Source organism: Mytilus galloprovincialis, chromosome 3 (genome assembly GCF_965363235.1).
Source record: "Mytilus galloprovincialis chromosome 3, xbMytGall1.hap1.1, whole genome shotgun sequence".
NCBI classification, from domain to species: domain Eukaryota; kingdom Metazoa; phylum Mollusca; class Bivalvia; order Mytilida; family Mytilidae; genus Mytilus; species Mytilus galloprovincialis.
The window spans coordinates 3,355,306-3,371,616 of record NC_134840.1 but is presented as its reverse complement, the minus strand read 5'-3'; the positions used below and the strand labels follow the sequence as shown (position 1 = coordinate 3,371,616).

The 16,311-nt window shown below is 31.3% G+C and overlaps 1 protein-coding gene and 1 long non-coding RNA gene across 8 annotated transcripts in view; both read left to right on the top strand.

Moving 5' to 3' along the window:
* Window positions 1–6,330, top strand: part of LOC143066959 (lysine-specific demethylase 6A-like) — a 70,989-nt gene extending 64,659 nt beyond the window's left edge. For 6 of the 7 annotated variants that reach the window (XM_076239844.1, XM_076239847.1, XM_076239848.1 and 3 more), the window contains 5 exons: window positions 352–496; window positions 995–1,179; window positions 1,772–1,898; window positions 2,397–2,567; window positions 3,579–6,330. In XM_076239844.1, the coding sequence (XP_076095959.1) occupies window positions 352–496; window positions 995–1,179; window positions 1,772–1,898; window positions 2,397–2,567; window positions 3,579–3,599 (649 nt within the window). In that variant the 3' untranslated portion in view covers window positions 3,600–6,330. Of the gene's footprint in view, window positions 1–351; window positions 497–994; window positions 1,180–1,771; window positions 1,899–2,396; window positions 2,978–3,578 lie in introns of all 7 variants that reach the window. The other variant, XR_012975811.1, reaches the window with a different exon arrangement.
* A 4,474-nt stretch (window positions 6,331–10,804) lies between these two features.
* On the top strand, window positions 10,805–16,048 carry LOC143066963 (uncharacterized). Its single transcript, XR_012975812.1, has 2 exons — window positions 10,805–10,929; window positions 15,552–16,048. It is a non-coding gene; the product is annotated as an uncharacterized LOC143066963 (long non-coding RNA).
* Window positions 16,049–16,311: the final 263 nt, after the last annotated feature.

Genomic DNA, 16,311 nt, shown 5'->3' with positions numbered 1-16,311 from the left:
AAAATACATGTATGAGCATAATTAGGCAGTGCACATTTTCTTCAATTTAATGGTTGAAAACTCCAGGGATAAATTATTAATATATAATTTGTATTTACCTTAAAAATATTTTGAAGCGATCCAGTAAGTGAAAATATATAAATAATCTTAAAACAGCTATATTTAAAATAATAAAAGGTATTAATTTCTTGGAAGTATATTTTACACAGTTTCCTAAGGATATTTAAGGATCCTAACATATGTATCAGACTAACGAGAAGTTATTATACATATAGTTGGTTGATAGTATTTTAAGATTTTAAAAAAATACACATAAAAGTTCAGTGAGACTAAGTTAAATGTTTATTCCAGAAACAATCTGAATTATTTGACTGGTTCTTGGTGGCCTATATTAGAAGACCTGTATGAAGAAAATGTACCAGTCTACAGGTTTATCCAGAAGCCTGGTGATTTGGTATGGGTTGGATGTGGTACAGTTCATTGGGTCCAGGCAGTGGTAAGTGACTCACATGTATACCAGTTTACCTGTAGGTTAAATGTCAGCTTGTTTATTTTTTTTATTTTTTTTTTAAGAATATGATGATTAAGGCTGATGAGACAACTATCAGCAAAAATCCAAAAAGAATTAGATCGTGAATTCTTTCTGCATGCATATAAAAGAGGGACGAAAGATACCAAAGGGACAGTCAAACTCATAAATCTAAAATAAACTGACAACGCCATGGCTAAAAATGAAAAAGACAAACAAACAACAGCACACATGACACAACATAGAAAACTAAAGAATAAACAACACGAACCCCACCAAAAAAATTGGGGTGATCTCACAAAATTGGGGTGATCTCAGGTGCTCCGGAAGGGTAAGCAGATTTATTGCATATATATTTTGAACAATAACTGAATGATTGCCAGATTGGTGATTACACACTCCTGTATAAACTGGTGAATAAGCAGATTAGCCTTGATTTTAATAATAAATTATGTTTTTTAACAGGGATGGTGTAATAATATTGCCTGGAACGTAGGACCAGTAAATCACAAGGCCTATCAGATGGGCATAGAAAGATATGAGTGGAATAAGTTACAGAATTATAAATCTATTGTTCCCATGCAACATCTCTCATGGAACATAGCCCGTAATTTACAAATCTCAGAACCAACATTCTTTGAATTAGTCAAGTAAGTATTGAAATATTTAATTCACATATCTGCTATCATCAGTTCCTCTGTTATCTCACAAAACAACGCAATAGCTCAATTGCCATTTCACAAAGCTTTCAGAAAGGGGACTGATCTACCATTTTGTTGTTTATCCACATCTCCTTGGATTGACACATATTTTATCCATTCTTGCACAAAGGCATGTGTTTACAGGACATGAAGTTGTGCTCTTTATTGTTGATTAGGGTAATTTTGGGGTTGCCCATACTTAAACATTGGTTTAATCATTTCTATTTATATTATTAGAAGAGAACAGCATCCACACATTTTCTTTGGAAGACTTGCACATTTTTGAATAAAAAAGATCAGGAAAACTGTTAGAAATCTACATAAAATATTTAAAGGTGTTTTTGGAAAACCTTTATTTGTCCAATGATCAACCATCCAGACAACATTCAAAAACAATGGAAATGTCATATATACAACATGCTCTAGATGGATTTAAGATAGACTCAAAATGGAAAAACTATTCACTGTTATTGTATATACCAGGTATTAAAGTCTGAAAATAGTGAATTCAAAGTTTGAACTTTTCTTTTTCTTTTTGTAGAACCGTGTTAATGAGATCTATGAAACAGATTCGATTGACAATGGATTTTGTAGAAGCCATGGGAAAAGACATCAAATGGCAAGGTCGATCTGATAATGAGGCTGCTCACTACTGCAATAACTGTGATGTAAGTAGTTTATAGGGGATCTGATAATGAGACTTTTCCTACTTCAAAGTATGACAAACAAAAATTCAAGTTCTAGTAACAAAATAAATGAAAAAATTTACAATTTAAAAAGACAAAACTTAACTGTCATTGAAAATGTCATTAAGAATAGTTATTTGACCAGGTGCTGGTTTATTATAGTTTTAAACTTTTATACCTTTATTTCATAATGTGTCTCTTGCTTAGGTTTATATGGTCTGACATTATTTACATTATATAACTTATTTGTTATGACAAAGTTTTTATTTGTTTTCATATAAATATGAAAAGGATACCTCACTTTCAATGTGAATCATTTTGAAAAGTAAACATGTTATATGCAGCAAAAGAAATTTAGAATATCTGCATCTTTGACATTACGTATCACACAGATATTGATAAAGTATATCGTTGTCCCGTATATGAAATATTTAAATCTACAATTAGATAAATATGTCCCATTAAATTCTGTCTTTGAAGGTTGAAGTGTTTGATGTTTTATTTGTGATGGAACAAGATCGTAAATATGTTGTCCATTGTATGGACTGTGGGAGGAAAATCAGTAATATATTAGAAGGCTTTATCATCCTTAATCAATACAGACTAGAAGAACTATGTGATGTCTACGATCGCTTCCAACTCTCATGTCATGTAAGTATATAGTGTTAGGTTTAATCAATACAGACTAGAAGAACTATGTGATGTCTATGATTGCTTTGAACTCTCATGTCATGTAAGTATATAGTGTTAGGTTTAATCAATACAGATTAGAAGAACTATGTGATGTCTATGATTGCTTTGAACTCTCATGTCATGTAAGTATATAGTGTTAGGTTTAATCAATACAGATTAGAAGAACTATGTGATGTCTATGATTGCTTTGAACTCTCATGTCATGTAAGTATATAGTGTTAGGTTTAATCAATACAGATTAGAAGAACTATGTGATGTCTATGATTGCTTTGAACTCTCATGTCATGTAAGTATATAGTGTTAGGTTTAATCAATACAGATTAGAAGAACTATGTGATGTCTATGATCGCTTCCAACTCTCATGTCATGTAAGTATATAGTGTTAGCTTTAAGAAAAAGAATATAACAGAACAGTAGTGGTATTAATTTCAATATCAAATAATAATCGTAACTTTTAATGTACATCTGCAGTATAATAAAAAAAATCTGTAATTCTTGGTCAGTTTTTGCTTACACTAACCAGTTATTTATTTTAATGTGTGGTTCTTATAATCCCAGATCTCCATTGGTCAATGTCATGAAATAAAACCACAATGTCTGACGACTTCACACAGAAAAAACAAAACTTTGCAGAATTCTGATAAAGAAGGATGTAGTTTGTCCATCCACAACTTACTATCCAGCACTACTATATTTCTACTCTCTATACTCTAGACAGTTCAATTTTATATATTTAAAAAGACTTGGCATTTTAAAATAAAGTCTAAAAATGACGAAATGTTGTGTCCCACTGGATACAGTGATAAAATCATTTTACACTCCTTACACCAAAATTGGTTGTTGATTATTTTGTTCGACATACTGGTAGTTGCATATGATATTATTATTAGAATTGTCATTTTACCTTCATATCCATTATTAGAATAATAAATGTATTCTTAATGAAAAAAAAATGTCTATATTTTTCAGTTACCAACAGCATCAGTGTGATATATCCTAACCTGTCATGACCTAAACTAAAAGGAGAAACTTGATAAATCCTGATGACAATGCAGATAGCCTACACCACTATTGTATTATATGTCAATATCAGTTCATTGCTTTCTATTTTGAGTAAATTATCATTTCAACAGTACAATTATTAACTAACACTTTTTGTCAGCCATTATCAAATTAACTTATTTATTAACCTACTAATAAAATTAAACCACTGTGAATTTTGTCCATTTAGAATTGACCTAAATAGATCTGCTAGTGATGGAACCCTTCGATGTCCGAACTATTCAGCAAGCATTCCTACATTATAATGTTCATTGACCATTCTTATATAAACTCTAAACAATCGACTAACAAGTCAGAAAGAAAAGTGCCCACTTGTGAAACTTTATTTTGTATGATTTAAGAATTGACCAGTACTGAATATAGGAGTACAACTGATTATTTTCATTAACATACTACCACCTAGTATTGTATAAGGCCAAGTATATTTTTATCCTATGCAAATTATCAAAATATGGATCATCAGATTATTTTTATAGATCATCATTATACCTCACAATTTGTTACCATGGTTACGTAAATATGATCATATTTCTGTACAAATTTCATGCAGAATGAAAACTGAATTGGAGTACGAGTTGAATGATAGATCTGTGGAATATCAGCTATTCAGGTGATTAAAGGTAAAACAAAACAATTCAAATTAAATAATTGTCATAAAAAAAACAGAAAGAAAATAGCATCTGTTTGTTACAATCTTCCATATAAATAAAAGAACATATGTTTGCTGATGGTATAACTAAAATTCTGATATAATTAGAAGCAGTTAATTTATGCAGGTAAACTGATTTACAACTTTAGGAAAGACAGTCCTCTGTAAAAAAAATGTCTAATGTCTATTTATTAGGTTTTGATTGGCTTTTGATGTGTCAGAGTGGTTATCATATTTATTGTGCCCCATCATATTTTTGTGTTGTTAGGCAGGGAACTATGTGATGGTTTGATGGAATGGAAAAAGACAATAGATTTTATATTTGATAAAAACTCACGAAAAGATATAAGAACTGCTATACTTAGGTTATAATACTTTTTTATCAAAGCTATTCAAGCCTGCTTTAACTATTTTTGACAACAGCAAATTCCTATTTTCTGAATTCCTATATACTATAGATATAGTTATGTTAGCTATAATGGGCAATTCTCTCAGGTATTCTAAGAATTATAATCTTTTTTATTTTCCATTCCACAAACCATCACATTTATAACTTAATTGATCTCAATTTCATTGTAATTATCATCACAAGATTTATATTCAAATTTTATTATAATTTATTTTAAAAAAACATGTATGTTTATTAAATAACACTGTGTATGGCTTATTTATTTATATTTTATAATAATAAACAGCACTTTTTTTTCTTGTGGTAAGACCACAATTGTGTTTAGCTGTGGAGCTTTGGTCAATTTCTAAAAATTCATAACTAAGGAATAAATGGTTTTTGCAAAAAATGTGCTTTTTTCTAAAGATTTTTTTAATGTTTATAGATGTGTGGTATTCATAATTTTAGTGAAAGGTTTTATATGATGGAACATTTTTTATGAGGAACTAACACTTTTGATAATTTGTTTTAAGTCAATTATGAGGCTTTATGATAACCTGGCCGGTTTGCCAAGGTAGTCTGTTGGTATTGAATAATGGAATATTTTGAATTGTTATTAATGAAACTACAATCCTTCTCATAATAAACAATGATGACATACTATAACTCCAACCTCCTAAGTAGTTGTAGACTGAGATTTCCCATCACTATCAAATTTTAAATATTTTGATATATTTATCTTGTGTTATTTTGTAGTGAAGGTGAACAGGATTTGTGTAATATTTAAAATAACTGAGATTATTGGGAAAAATTGAAACTTTTTAAATTGATAAAACTTTTGGTATTAAAATGTTTTAATTTAACAAAGAAAAAAGTATGGTTATCAATTTATAAATGTTGCAGAGGTATATAACATGATGTGAAAAAGGGAGGTAACAAACCTATAGAAATACAAAACCTACGATTAAAGAAATATACAAGTTTGTTTGTTACACATTATACAATAAATCAAAATAAGAAGGAGGTGTGTTGTTAGTTTGAAATTTATTTTTTGTTGATATGTAAATTTATTGAGGTAGTCATACTTAAACTGTATGACAGAATGTACACGGTGTATATATGTGTTCAGTAGGTGTTTGGAGTGAGCTATTTTTAGGATTGGTGTAATTGTTAATGTGCTAAATATAGTTGGCTGAGTTAATAGTAACTTCTCTGGTTGTTACCTGTGTATATTTGTTTCCCCTGTTAAAACTCTGATTGTGATCTATGGTGCTTTTTGTTATATAAACATTTCATATGTAAACTAAATGTTCAATCTTATTCCCCAACACTTACAAATGAAATTAACTATACCTTGTGCAAAAACAGTGGAATAGTTTTAATATTGAAATGATTGCATGAGTGGACTAAGTAGTTCTACTACTATGTGCTGGCTTGTCAACACTATTTCTGTCTGCTTGAACCTTGCACATGGCAGGTGTCCAATTTAAATTGACTGGGATTGTCAGTTTTCCAGTCAAAGGTCATAATTCTCTCCGGGCACTATGGCTACCCATAAATAGAAAGTGGCCACTATAAAATAGCCAATAGTGCTGAAAATGGTGTTAAATCCCCCCCCCCCCCCGCCCCCCCCAAAAAAAAAATCTATTTCCTTATAAATATTTGAAATACCGAAATTTTACCTGATAAGGAACACAGACTTTCTATCCCTGTTTTAAACTTTCTATAAAAGAGGGACCAAAAGGAAGATTTACATCTTTTTGTTGCAAAATAAGTTTTTAAACGTGTGTTTTCCATGACTTTTTCAATGATCTATGTAAATATTGTGATTTTTTTGTTGTTGATCAGAATGAATGGTTGACTTTGCTAAACAGTTCAGTTGTTTATAGTTATCATCTGGCTTCATTGAAAAAACCAGAGGAGTCCAGAAAACCATTTACTGTTTACTTGGAGAAAATAATTTGCTGTTTCCATGGAAACAAAATTGTATTCTTAAATAAAATAGTTTCTTTATTTTATACTTATTAAGACAAAAATTTGTGGAGTACATATTATAAAATTTGATTTTTAAAATCAGGTTGACTGGAAAAATTTACATTTCCGAAATAAACAGTAAACTTTTTCTCCAAATGATTTTGTTATGATCAAGTTGGGATTATATGCCAGAAACGTGTTATTAGTGTGATCTCAATAGTGTACTCATACAGTGTAAATTTAATGTTTAACTTATCTTGTTTTACCTCACTTCTCAGCTGTGTTTGGCCATAATATAAAATATTTCTAATTCTTGTTTATCATTCCCATGTGGTCAATAGAACATGTCTCCATAATATAAAACATAATTCACAAAATTTTAAATGCAGCTATTTTTTGTATTCAATAGTGAACAATTATTACAATGTTAGATAAAAACACATGAAATTGATAAATAAGTAGTTAAAATAATTCTTATGTTTTCCTGTTCACTGCTTTAAAAGCAGCATTTCATCTTGTTCATAGTAAGCTGTATAAATGATGATTTAGAAACATTTTTATTGTGGCCACATTGATAATGATATTTATACTGTGTTATAATAAAACACACCAATATTTCTATATACTTGTTGTTATTTCTTTAAAATTTCAGACACAACTGGTTCTCTCCTTAATCGTTGAGAAATACTCCAGCTATGTCAAAGTTTAGTTTTCAGTAACCATGTTCAGTCAAAGAGTTTTGACACAAATATCTCTCCATACATTTTGATCAAGAACACCCTAGACATTCTCTTCAGAACTAGCATCATAAATGACAACGACATCCTAGTTAGTATCATAGACAGAACTACTAGTACAATGAATAACCAGAGGTATGGAGTAAAACATCAATGAGACAGCAACCTAACGAAACAAAGACATTTATGAGTTAATTAAGTCCGCAACAGTTGGCAGTCTTGTACTCAATGTTGAGCTTTACACAGTCAAATCTAAAAGTTGTCAGTAAATTCTATAGACTATCAAAGATCTGCCATCAATATGGAATTATGCAAATAACAAACAAACATTAAAAAATCAAAAAGCTTTATTACAACTATCACATAAACTTAACATGATCCAAGAAAATGAGGTCAAGTTCAGATAAACCAAATTTGAAATACATATTCACCTTACAAATGTCCCATACATCAAATATGCTTGAAATGTAGTTTACATATCTAAGAAACAAACTTATCATTGATTAATAAACTATGAAAATGAGGCCAAGGTCAGATGAACCCTGCCAGACAGACGTGTACATCTTACAATCTTAACATGCTTTAAATATTGTTGACCTTTTGCATATAAGTATCTTAATCCTTTAACCCCCAATCCCGCCTGTAGGCGTGATGGCGACAACCATTCTTTGATGGCCCGTATGACCCGCCATACCTATTTTGAACTGCCCAACCTAAACTGTCATAATAGCAGGGACTTCAACCAAGCTGTTCATGGTCAATAAACTCTTCTCAGATGTCTGTTTATGAAAATATGGCACTTTGAAAGCTGTTTAAGAGTTCAAAATCGGAAAAACGTGAAAAGTAGCCAAAATCAGGTGGGGGTGGGCATCTTTGATGGCCCCTACGTAACTGGTAGTCATTGTAGGTATAAACTATTATCGTAAATTCATGCATAGGTGGTATAGGAACACAAAGAGGTATAATACAGAGACATATATACACATAATATGTCCAAAAGGAGACTAGTCTGTAAAATCTAGGTCACCGATTTGTCAAAAATCCGGCAAAAACAGACATTTAGGCAGACCTGACTTAACAATAATAATTCGCCAGCAAGACACTTAAGACCCATAAACTCCCAGTTAGCATGAATGGACTGTTGTATCTAGGGTAAGACTTGAATGACAAAGAAACACAGTCTGGTCAATGTTCACCTCTCAAGGTCGTTTTAAAATCGGAAAATAGACGGAAAATGACCATTTTTCAGTGGGGTGGGTTCAAACCCACGAGAAAATCTTCCACCTATAGTATTTGAAAAACAGACCCCAAAATCTTAATATTAAGCAATGAACCATAAACATGAGGTAAAGGTAAAAAAAAAAGGCCAGACTGACATGTACATCATAAAATATTCTCATACACTTTATATATTTGACCTATTGCATACAGTATTAGAAAATTAGACCAAAACACAACTTGAAACTTAATCATAACCACTGGACCATGAAATGAGGTCAAGGTTCGAAGACACCTGCCAATTGGACATGTTCACCTTACAATCATTCCATACACCAAATATAGTTGATTTTTTGCTTAAAGTATCTGAGATAGGGACTTGACCACCAAAACTTAACCTTGTTCACTGATCCATGATCAATGAAATGAGGTCGAGGTCAAACTGTCTGACGGGCATGAGGACCTTGTAAGATAAATATCAAATAAAGTTATTATTACTGATAAGAGAGAAATTAAGGATACTAAATGAAAATGAGGTCAAGGATAATGAACATATGACAGCCGAAAACTTCACAACATAACGCATCTGTAAAATAAAGTATGAAGGATCTAGGTCTTCTACCTTCTCAATCTGAAATATGAAGTTAGTTCATGCCAACGTCGCCGGATCACTATCCCTATGTCGAGCTTTCTGTGACAGAAATCGCAGGCTCGACAAAAACAACATTGAAAGTTTGTAATTTCCGAAATCAAATTCAATGCATAATGGCTGTTGTTATGAATTAATACCATCCTACTTTGTAATGTTGATGGCTGTAAATAGCCTAAAATATCGTTCATTATTATACATATAGCTATGTTTTATAATTATTGGTAATACATGTACTTCAATGGTTCAATATGTAAGTGGCTGTAAATTAACTAATGTAGCGGAGTTTAAGATCAAGTTACAGTAAATGGACTGTCACAGATTTTCTTAAAATTTTGCATACGCCTTTAGATCGTTGAAACGTAGCTGAAATTCGAAAACATTATGTCTTTATCTCTCTCCCCCCTTTAATATTGCAGATTGAATTTGTATAGAATTACAATTCCCTGCCTCATTTTTGTCAAGGCTTCGACTTTAGTCGAAGAAGCGAGACATAGCGATCCAACATTCCGTCGGCATCCACAAATATTCACTCTGTGGTTAAAGTTTTTTGAAATTTTAATAACTTTCTTAAACTATCCCGGATTTGTACCAAACTTGGACAGAAGCTTGTTTATGATCATAAGATAGTATCCCAAGTAAATTTTGTAAATATAAAATTCCATTTATTTTTTTCCCATATTTTACTTATAAATGGACTTGTTTTTCTGACGAATACATTCACTCTGTGGTTGAAGTTTTAACATTTTATTAACTTTCTTTAACTTTCTTGGATTTGTACTAAACTTGGACAGAAGATTGTTTATGATCATAAGTAAGTATCCAGAAATAACTTTTGTAAAAAAAAATCTATTTTTTTCAGTATTTTATTTATAAAAGGACTTAGTTTTTCTGCCAGGAAACAATCCATTCAGTCACTTCACTCTGAGGTTAAAGTTTTTAAAGTTTTAATAACTTTCTTATACTATATTCTAGATTTGTACCAAACTTGGACAGAAGCTTGTTTATGATCAAAAGCTAGTATCTAGAAGGAAAGTTTGTTAAAATTTTGTACCTGTTTTATCTGCATTTTATTTATAAATGGACCTTCCAGTTAACATTACATACAGTCTACGGTTAAAGTTTTTAAAACATTTATTATATTCATAAACTATTCTGAATTTTTACCAAACTTGGACAGAAGCTTCTAACAATCAAAAGATATTATCGAGAGGAATATTTATTGATTTGATTTTTTCCCTCATTTTTGTTGAGGCTACGATTAACAGCAAAAGTAGGGGAGACACTGGGTTCCGCGGAACCCTTACATTTTTAACTGCTAAAAGTGATAGGTAAGCATTCGTGTAAAATATACAGGTAAATTAGAGTTCCCCTAAAAATTATCTACCTGTCAATGCTTAATTACACGACACAATAAACAAATTCTTTTGTTTATAATCGTTTTATTCAATAATCATAAAATCGCAAGGGAGCTGTGTGTAATGTCACTTTATACACGTGATTATATATAAGGTTCTTATAAAAATTGAGATCAGAAATTTTGATAACTTACAATTTAAACTTCCGTAACACAGCTGACTTGCACTCCAGAAAAAACACTGGTTAAGAACAAATGAAAAAACAGATTGCTTGAATTTTATGAGGTATGTTGAATAAATTAAATAAATACATTTTTTAAATCAATGATTAATAGAACTGTCGAAAATAACATTTTGAATGGTAATTCGCGAGTATTTAAGTCCCAAAATTGAATTAACAAAAAACTGGGACTATTATACTATAATAGTCCCAGACTAAAAGAAGAAACATTGTCAGATAATTTCTACTCATAACTAGTCGATTAGGGAGGCATTTAAGCAAGAGTGGTGGACAGCAAGTGACTTAGTCACAGAAAAAAATCTGTTTTAAAGAAGAAAACACCTTAGTCCTGTTAAAAAAATCATTTTTCTTCAACTTTTATATATTATACATCAACTTTGTTATTAAAATTTATTGAATAAATATCAATAATGATCAAATAATTGTTAAGAAAACAAAATGTCGAAGTAGACAGGTACTAAAATGGTTTCATGGTGTCAAGAAATATATATCCTTTGCATGATTAAAATTCAATAAAATTTCATTTATCAAGGCTTATGAACTGTAAAGTGTTTCCTAAATTATGAAATGAATATATGTAATAAAATGAATATATTTCAAGATATTTTGCTTTTATATTCAAACAATAATTATTGTAAAACAAAAATGATCTCAATTCAAATTACTAATGGAGTTTGCAACAATAACTACTCATTTAAATACATCATAAAATATTAAAATATAAAATGTCATACAGCCATGGTTAAAATTAATATCAAATTAATAGTAACTTCTAAAAAAATAAATGGGGAATGTGTCCAAAGGGACACAGACGATTCTCCCGCTAGCATACTATAACGTTATAAAGGGACATAACTTACGAACTGTAAAAGTGAAGCTGCCAAAAATTGAACTTAAACTGAGTCTAGAGGTAATAAGCATTATATACACATTTCATTATATTAAGTTGAGACAAACTTAAGTTAAAAGAACAGAAACTAAAAAAAATCTTCAATTTTTCAACTTGTAAAGGGGCATAATCCTAGAATGGTAATCAAAGTGTTTGTAATCACTGAATGGTAAAGATGGCTTTAATTTATCAGTTGGTAGTAAAGTGAATATTGCATTGTATATTGTATACATGTGTATATAGAATTAATTTAAGTTGATTCAACTACTATTCTGGACAAATAAAGATAACTCCTATTTTCATTGAAGATTTCATAAAGCATTGGTTTAAGGTGATTAAACAACCATTATCATCATATGGACATAGAGAGAACTCCAATTTATTGTCTTGAAACTACAAAAATTCTTGTTTTGGCCCCTTTTAATGTTGGCCCTTTATTCCTAGACTGTTTGCCCCATAACCCTTAAAATATATCCCAACCTTCTACTAGATGATAGCTTGTTTTGGGCCCCTTTGGGCCCCTAATTTCTAAACCGAAGGGACCATAACTCTAAAAATCGATCCCAAGCTTCTTTTTGTGGTTATAAACATTGTGTTAAAATTCTATTGATTTTATTACTTATCCTAAAGTTATTATCCGGAAACCATCCGTCTACGGACGACGACGCCGACGACGACGTGATAACAATATATGAACGCACAAATTTTTGCGGTCGTTTAAAAATTATTTGATACTTTTTGTCCTGTCAAATTTAGTACAGGATATAAAAAAGAAGATGTACGTGGTATGATTGCCAATGAGACAACTCTCCACAAATGACCAAAAAGAAACAGAAAGTAACAATTATAGGTCACCCTACAATGAACAAAGCCCATATTGCATAGTCAGCTATAAAAAGGCCCCGAAATGACAATGTAAAACAATTCAAACTAGAAAACTAACGGCCTTATATTTCACTGAAGTTTCATTTAAATTGATGAAAGAGCTTTTGAGTTGTTGTGCGAAATGTTGACGACGTACGGACGGAAGGATAGACAACGGTATACCATAATATATCCCGGAAACAGGCGTATACAAACGGTAAATGGGAATTGAATATCTTAAATATCTTACTTGGTATGATATACGGTCAATGTAGAAAACCTTTGATGAATCCTGTTTAAAATTTAAGTCGACAGAGTACCAAACATTTCCTATTGTTTATCTCTCTTGACATTTTAAGGTTTTGTAACTGCTCCTTAGTTTAAACATATTTATTTATAGTGGATTGGGAAACAAGTTTTTGCAACTTATATTAATCCCTTTCCACTTTGCGGGTGCGAGTGCTGCCTTGTAGCGGCATTAGCCTACTCTTTTTCGAAATCTACAAGGGTGTCTTTAACGTGCAAGAGATATGGCTCTCTCGTAACACGGGTCAGCCATTTATCGTCCCCTTCCGACGGACTATCATCGTTTCCTCAAGACCATACTCGCTGATAGTGTCAAGGGAGAACCGAAAATTGAGTTCCTGAAATTTTCATCCCAAATAAATGATCAGCTCTGTATCTACGATCAAGACAGAACACAATGCAATCATCCATAGAACACGATCATTCATAAATATTATCTTTAGAATTGGAGGAAAGTTACAATCTAAAGTTCAAGCTGTATTGAACTCAAATAAAATGTTGGTAAACGAAAAAAAAACCCATACATATTTGGTAAGAAATGAGTCACACATTTGATGAAGTAGGGGGAAAGTCACCAATTTGATCGGACAAAATATTTAATGCATTTGAGATAAAGTTTACAATTATTGCATACATGAAACAAAGTTGTTCTATGTCTTAGAGTGTATGAGAAGTAGACCTAATCACAAATACAGTACCTATATAAATGAGAATGAAGGTGTCAAGGTCAGACGAACACTGCCTGACAGACATGTACATATTACAATCATGACATATACCAAAAATTTTTAATACCTAGTGTCATAATGTTTAACTTATAAGAATCTGGGATGTATGATAACAGACATAGGGAGAAACTGATACAATCAGGAAACTAATGTATAGTTACTATAGTAACCATGGGAATGAGGTCAAGGCCATGACATATCGTAACTGCAGATAACGTTCTTCTTCTTCTAAATACTGCCCACATTCAACATGATGAATATTCTGGCAAGTTGCGCATGATTAAAAACAGATTGAAAAAATAGGTTTAAAACAAATTGTTCTTTTGATTAAGTTTGAGGTTTTGGTCACTTGAGACTTAAATAGTATTATAATAAGTTCTAGTCCAAATATAGTATAGTTCTATTACATATAAAAAAAAAAAACATTTGTTAAAAGGTGTTCTACTATTTGAAATATAATTCGTGATACTATCACAGTAGATGGAAACGGTATTTTATCAAATAGCTAGTTACTTATGGTTCTAAAAAGAAAAAGAACTGCATAGAACAGTGTTGATGAAAAAAAACCTTACAATTTTGCCTGAATTGAAAAAAAAAGTAAAATCACAAAAATACTGAACTCCGAGGAAATTTCAATTGGAAAGTCACCAATCAAATGGCAAAATCAAATGACAAAACACATCAAACGAATGGACAACAACTGTCACATTCCAGACTTGGCACAGCATTTTCAAATGTAGAAAATGGTTTTTATAGCGCCAAACCTTTCACTTGTATGACAGTCGCATCAAATATAAGTCTCATGTTCTATTATAAGTTTCAGTTGCAACCACTGTTGATATTATTTTGATTTTTTTTTAACAAACTCCAAGTGAAACAACCTAAAAAGGAGGATTGACAACTTACTTTGTTTCAACTAAATGGACCAAATGATAAATGATATCACTGGCCCTTTGAGCCAGGTAAGCTTGAAATAGAAAATGGACATATGGGCTTTGCTCATTGTTGAAGACCGTATGGTGACCTATAGGTTTTAACTTCTGTGTCATTTGCTCTCTTGTGAAGAGTTGTCTCATTGGCAATCATACCACTGCCTTCTTCTTTATATATTTTTCCTGTATGATCGTTTTGTTCTAACAAGTTAAAATCATTTTCATTCCAATTGGTTTGAATTGTAAACATACCAGAATTTTGACAAAAAACAAATGCTGATGGAAAGAACACAACAATTGATAATCACAAAACGTCATGCATGTACTAAACTTTGAATTTCATACAAAGCAAAAAGCATTGATCCTTTCATCAGTATTTTCGTCTGCAGTATCCTCAGTACATTTAGAAGGATCCTACAGCAAGGTTTGAGTTGATTAAAAAAAGACGTTCTACAAAAGTGTAGGCTCGCGCTTTGTTCTATAATAACAGAAAAACTGACCCTAAGCAGCTTGCCCTTTGGCCTACATATATGGAGTAGACTGATACTAAGTACAACTACGTTAAATATATTTTGATGTTACTGCTTTATCGACTTAACAGAAAGGGTTCTAAAGATTTGAACCCTATTCCTTGTAATTGACAACACAAAGCACAGTAGGAACACCACATATTGCTTCCTTGGTATCATTGATACCTTTAAATTTAAACATAGATGAATAATCTACAATAATTATAACCAGAGACATGTAATACAATTGTATTGTATGTCTCTGATATCACTTGTTAAAATTGAAACAATAATCCAAACGGTTTTATATCATTTAAGAAGTTTTCATCCAGCATATCTCATACTCTAATGGTTAAATGGATAAATCCTACTAGAATTATCCTAAATGCTTATTTTGATTTCTTCTCAAATTTTAAGATTGTTTCTTTTATTTTGCAGGTTCAAATGGCACTGAGAGAAATGGCATTATGTGAAGCTCGACAACCTAACTGTGGTGATGACAGCCATGACTGTGAGAGAGCAACATATCACGACATCAGAGAATATTGGGTTCAAAAGACACAAGACAACAAACACCATGACACAGACGAACACTGTTCATGGAATTGTAGCTTAAGACCTAGACCAAGTGACAATATAAACACTACATGTGAAGAGAAGTCAGAAGGTAACGCGTGGTTTTCCAGCCGACAAACACGAACCATTGGTGTTATATTAGCTAGTGTAGGTGTTGCAGGAGCCTGCTTCACTTTTTTAAAATTTCTGACAAACCCTTCAATTAAAAACAATTGAAATTTATGTCAAATTAAAATTCATTTATAATTGTTATTTATTCAACTGTTGTTAAGTTATATTGTACCTTATGATACAAAATATTCGGAAGCCTATACTCAGTTTATATGTACATCTGTGTTATTAAATTATTTGCCTGAAAAGACTTGCATAATAATTATTATGCCCTTACACATGGAGTTTTTAAACTACCATGCCCCCGTCAGATTTTCTGTTGGTATTACTGTTATGTATTACTCAATTTGTGCATTGAGAAATAATTTAATTTTTGGTCTGAATTTTTTTTAATGTTGATTATCTAATAGGATTCATATCCCGTTTACAGATTGAGTTTTTATTTTGCTTTGTATGGCAATTTTAGACCTAGTATGAAGGAATTAAACTGGATACCTGATTTTCTGGTCTG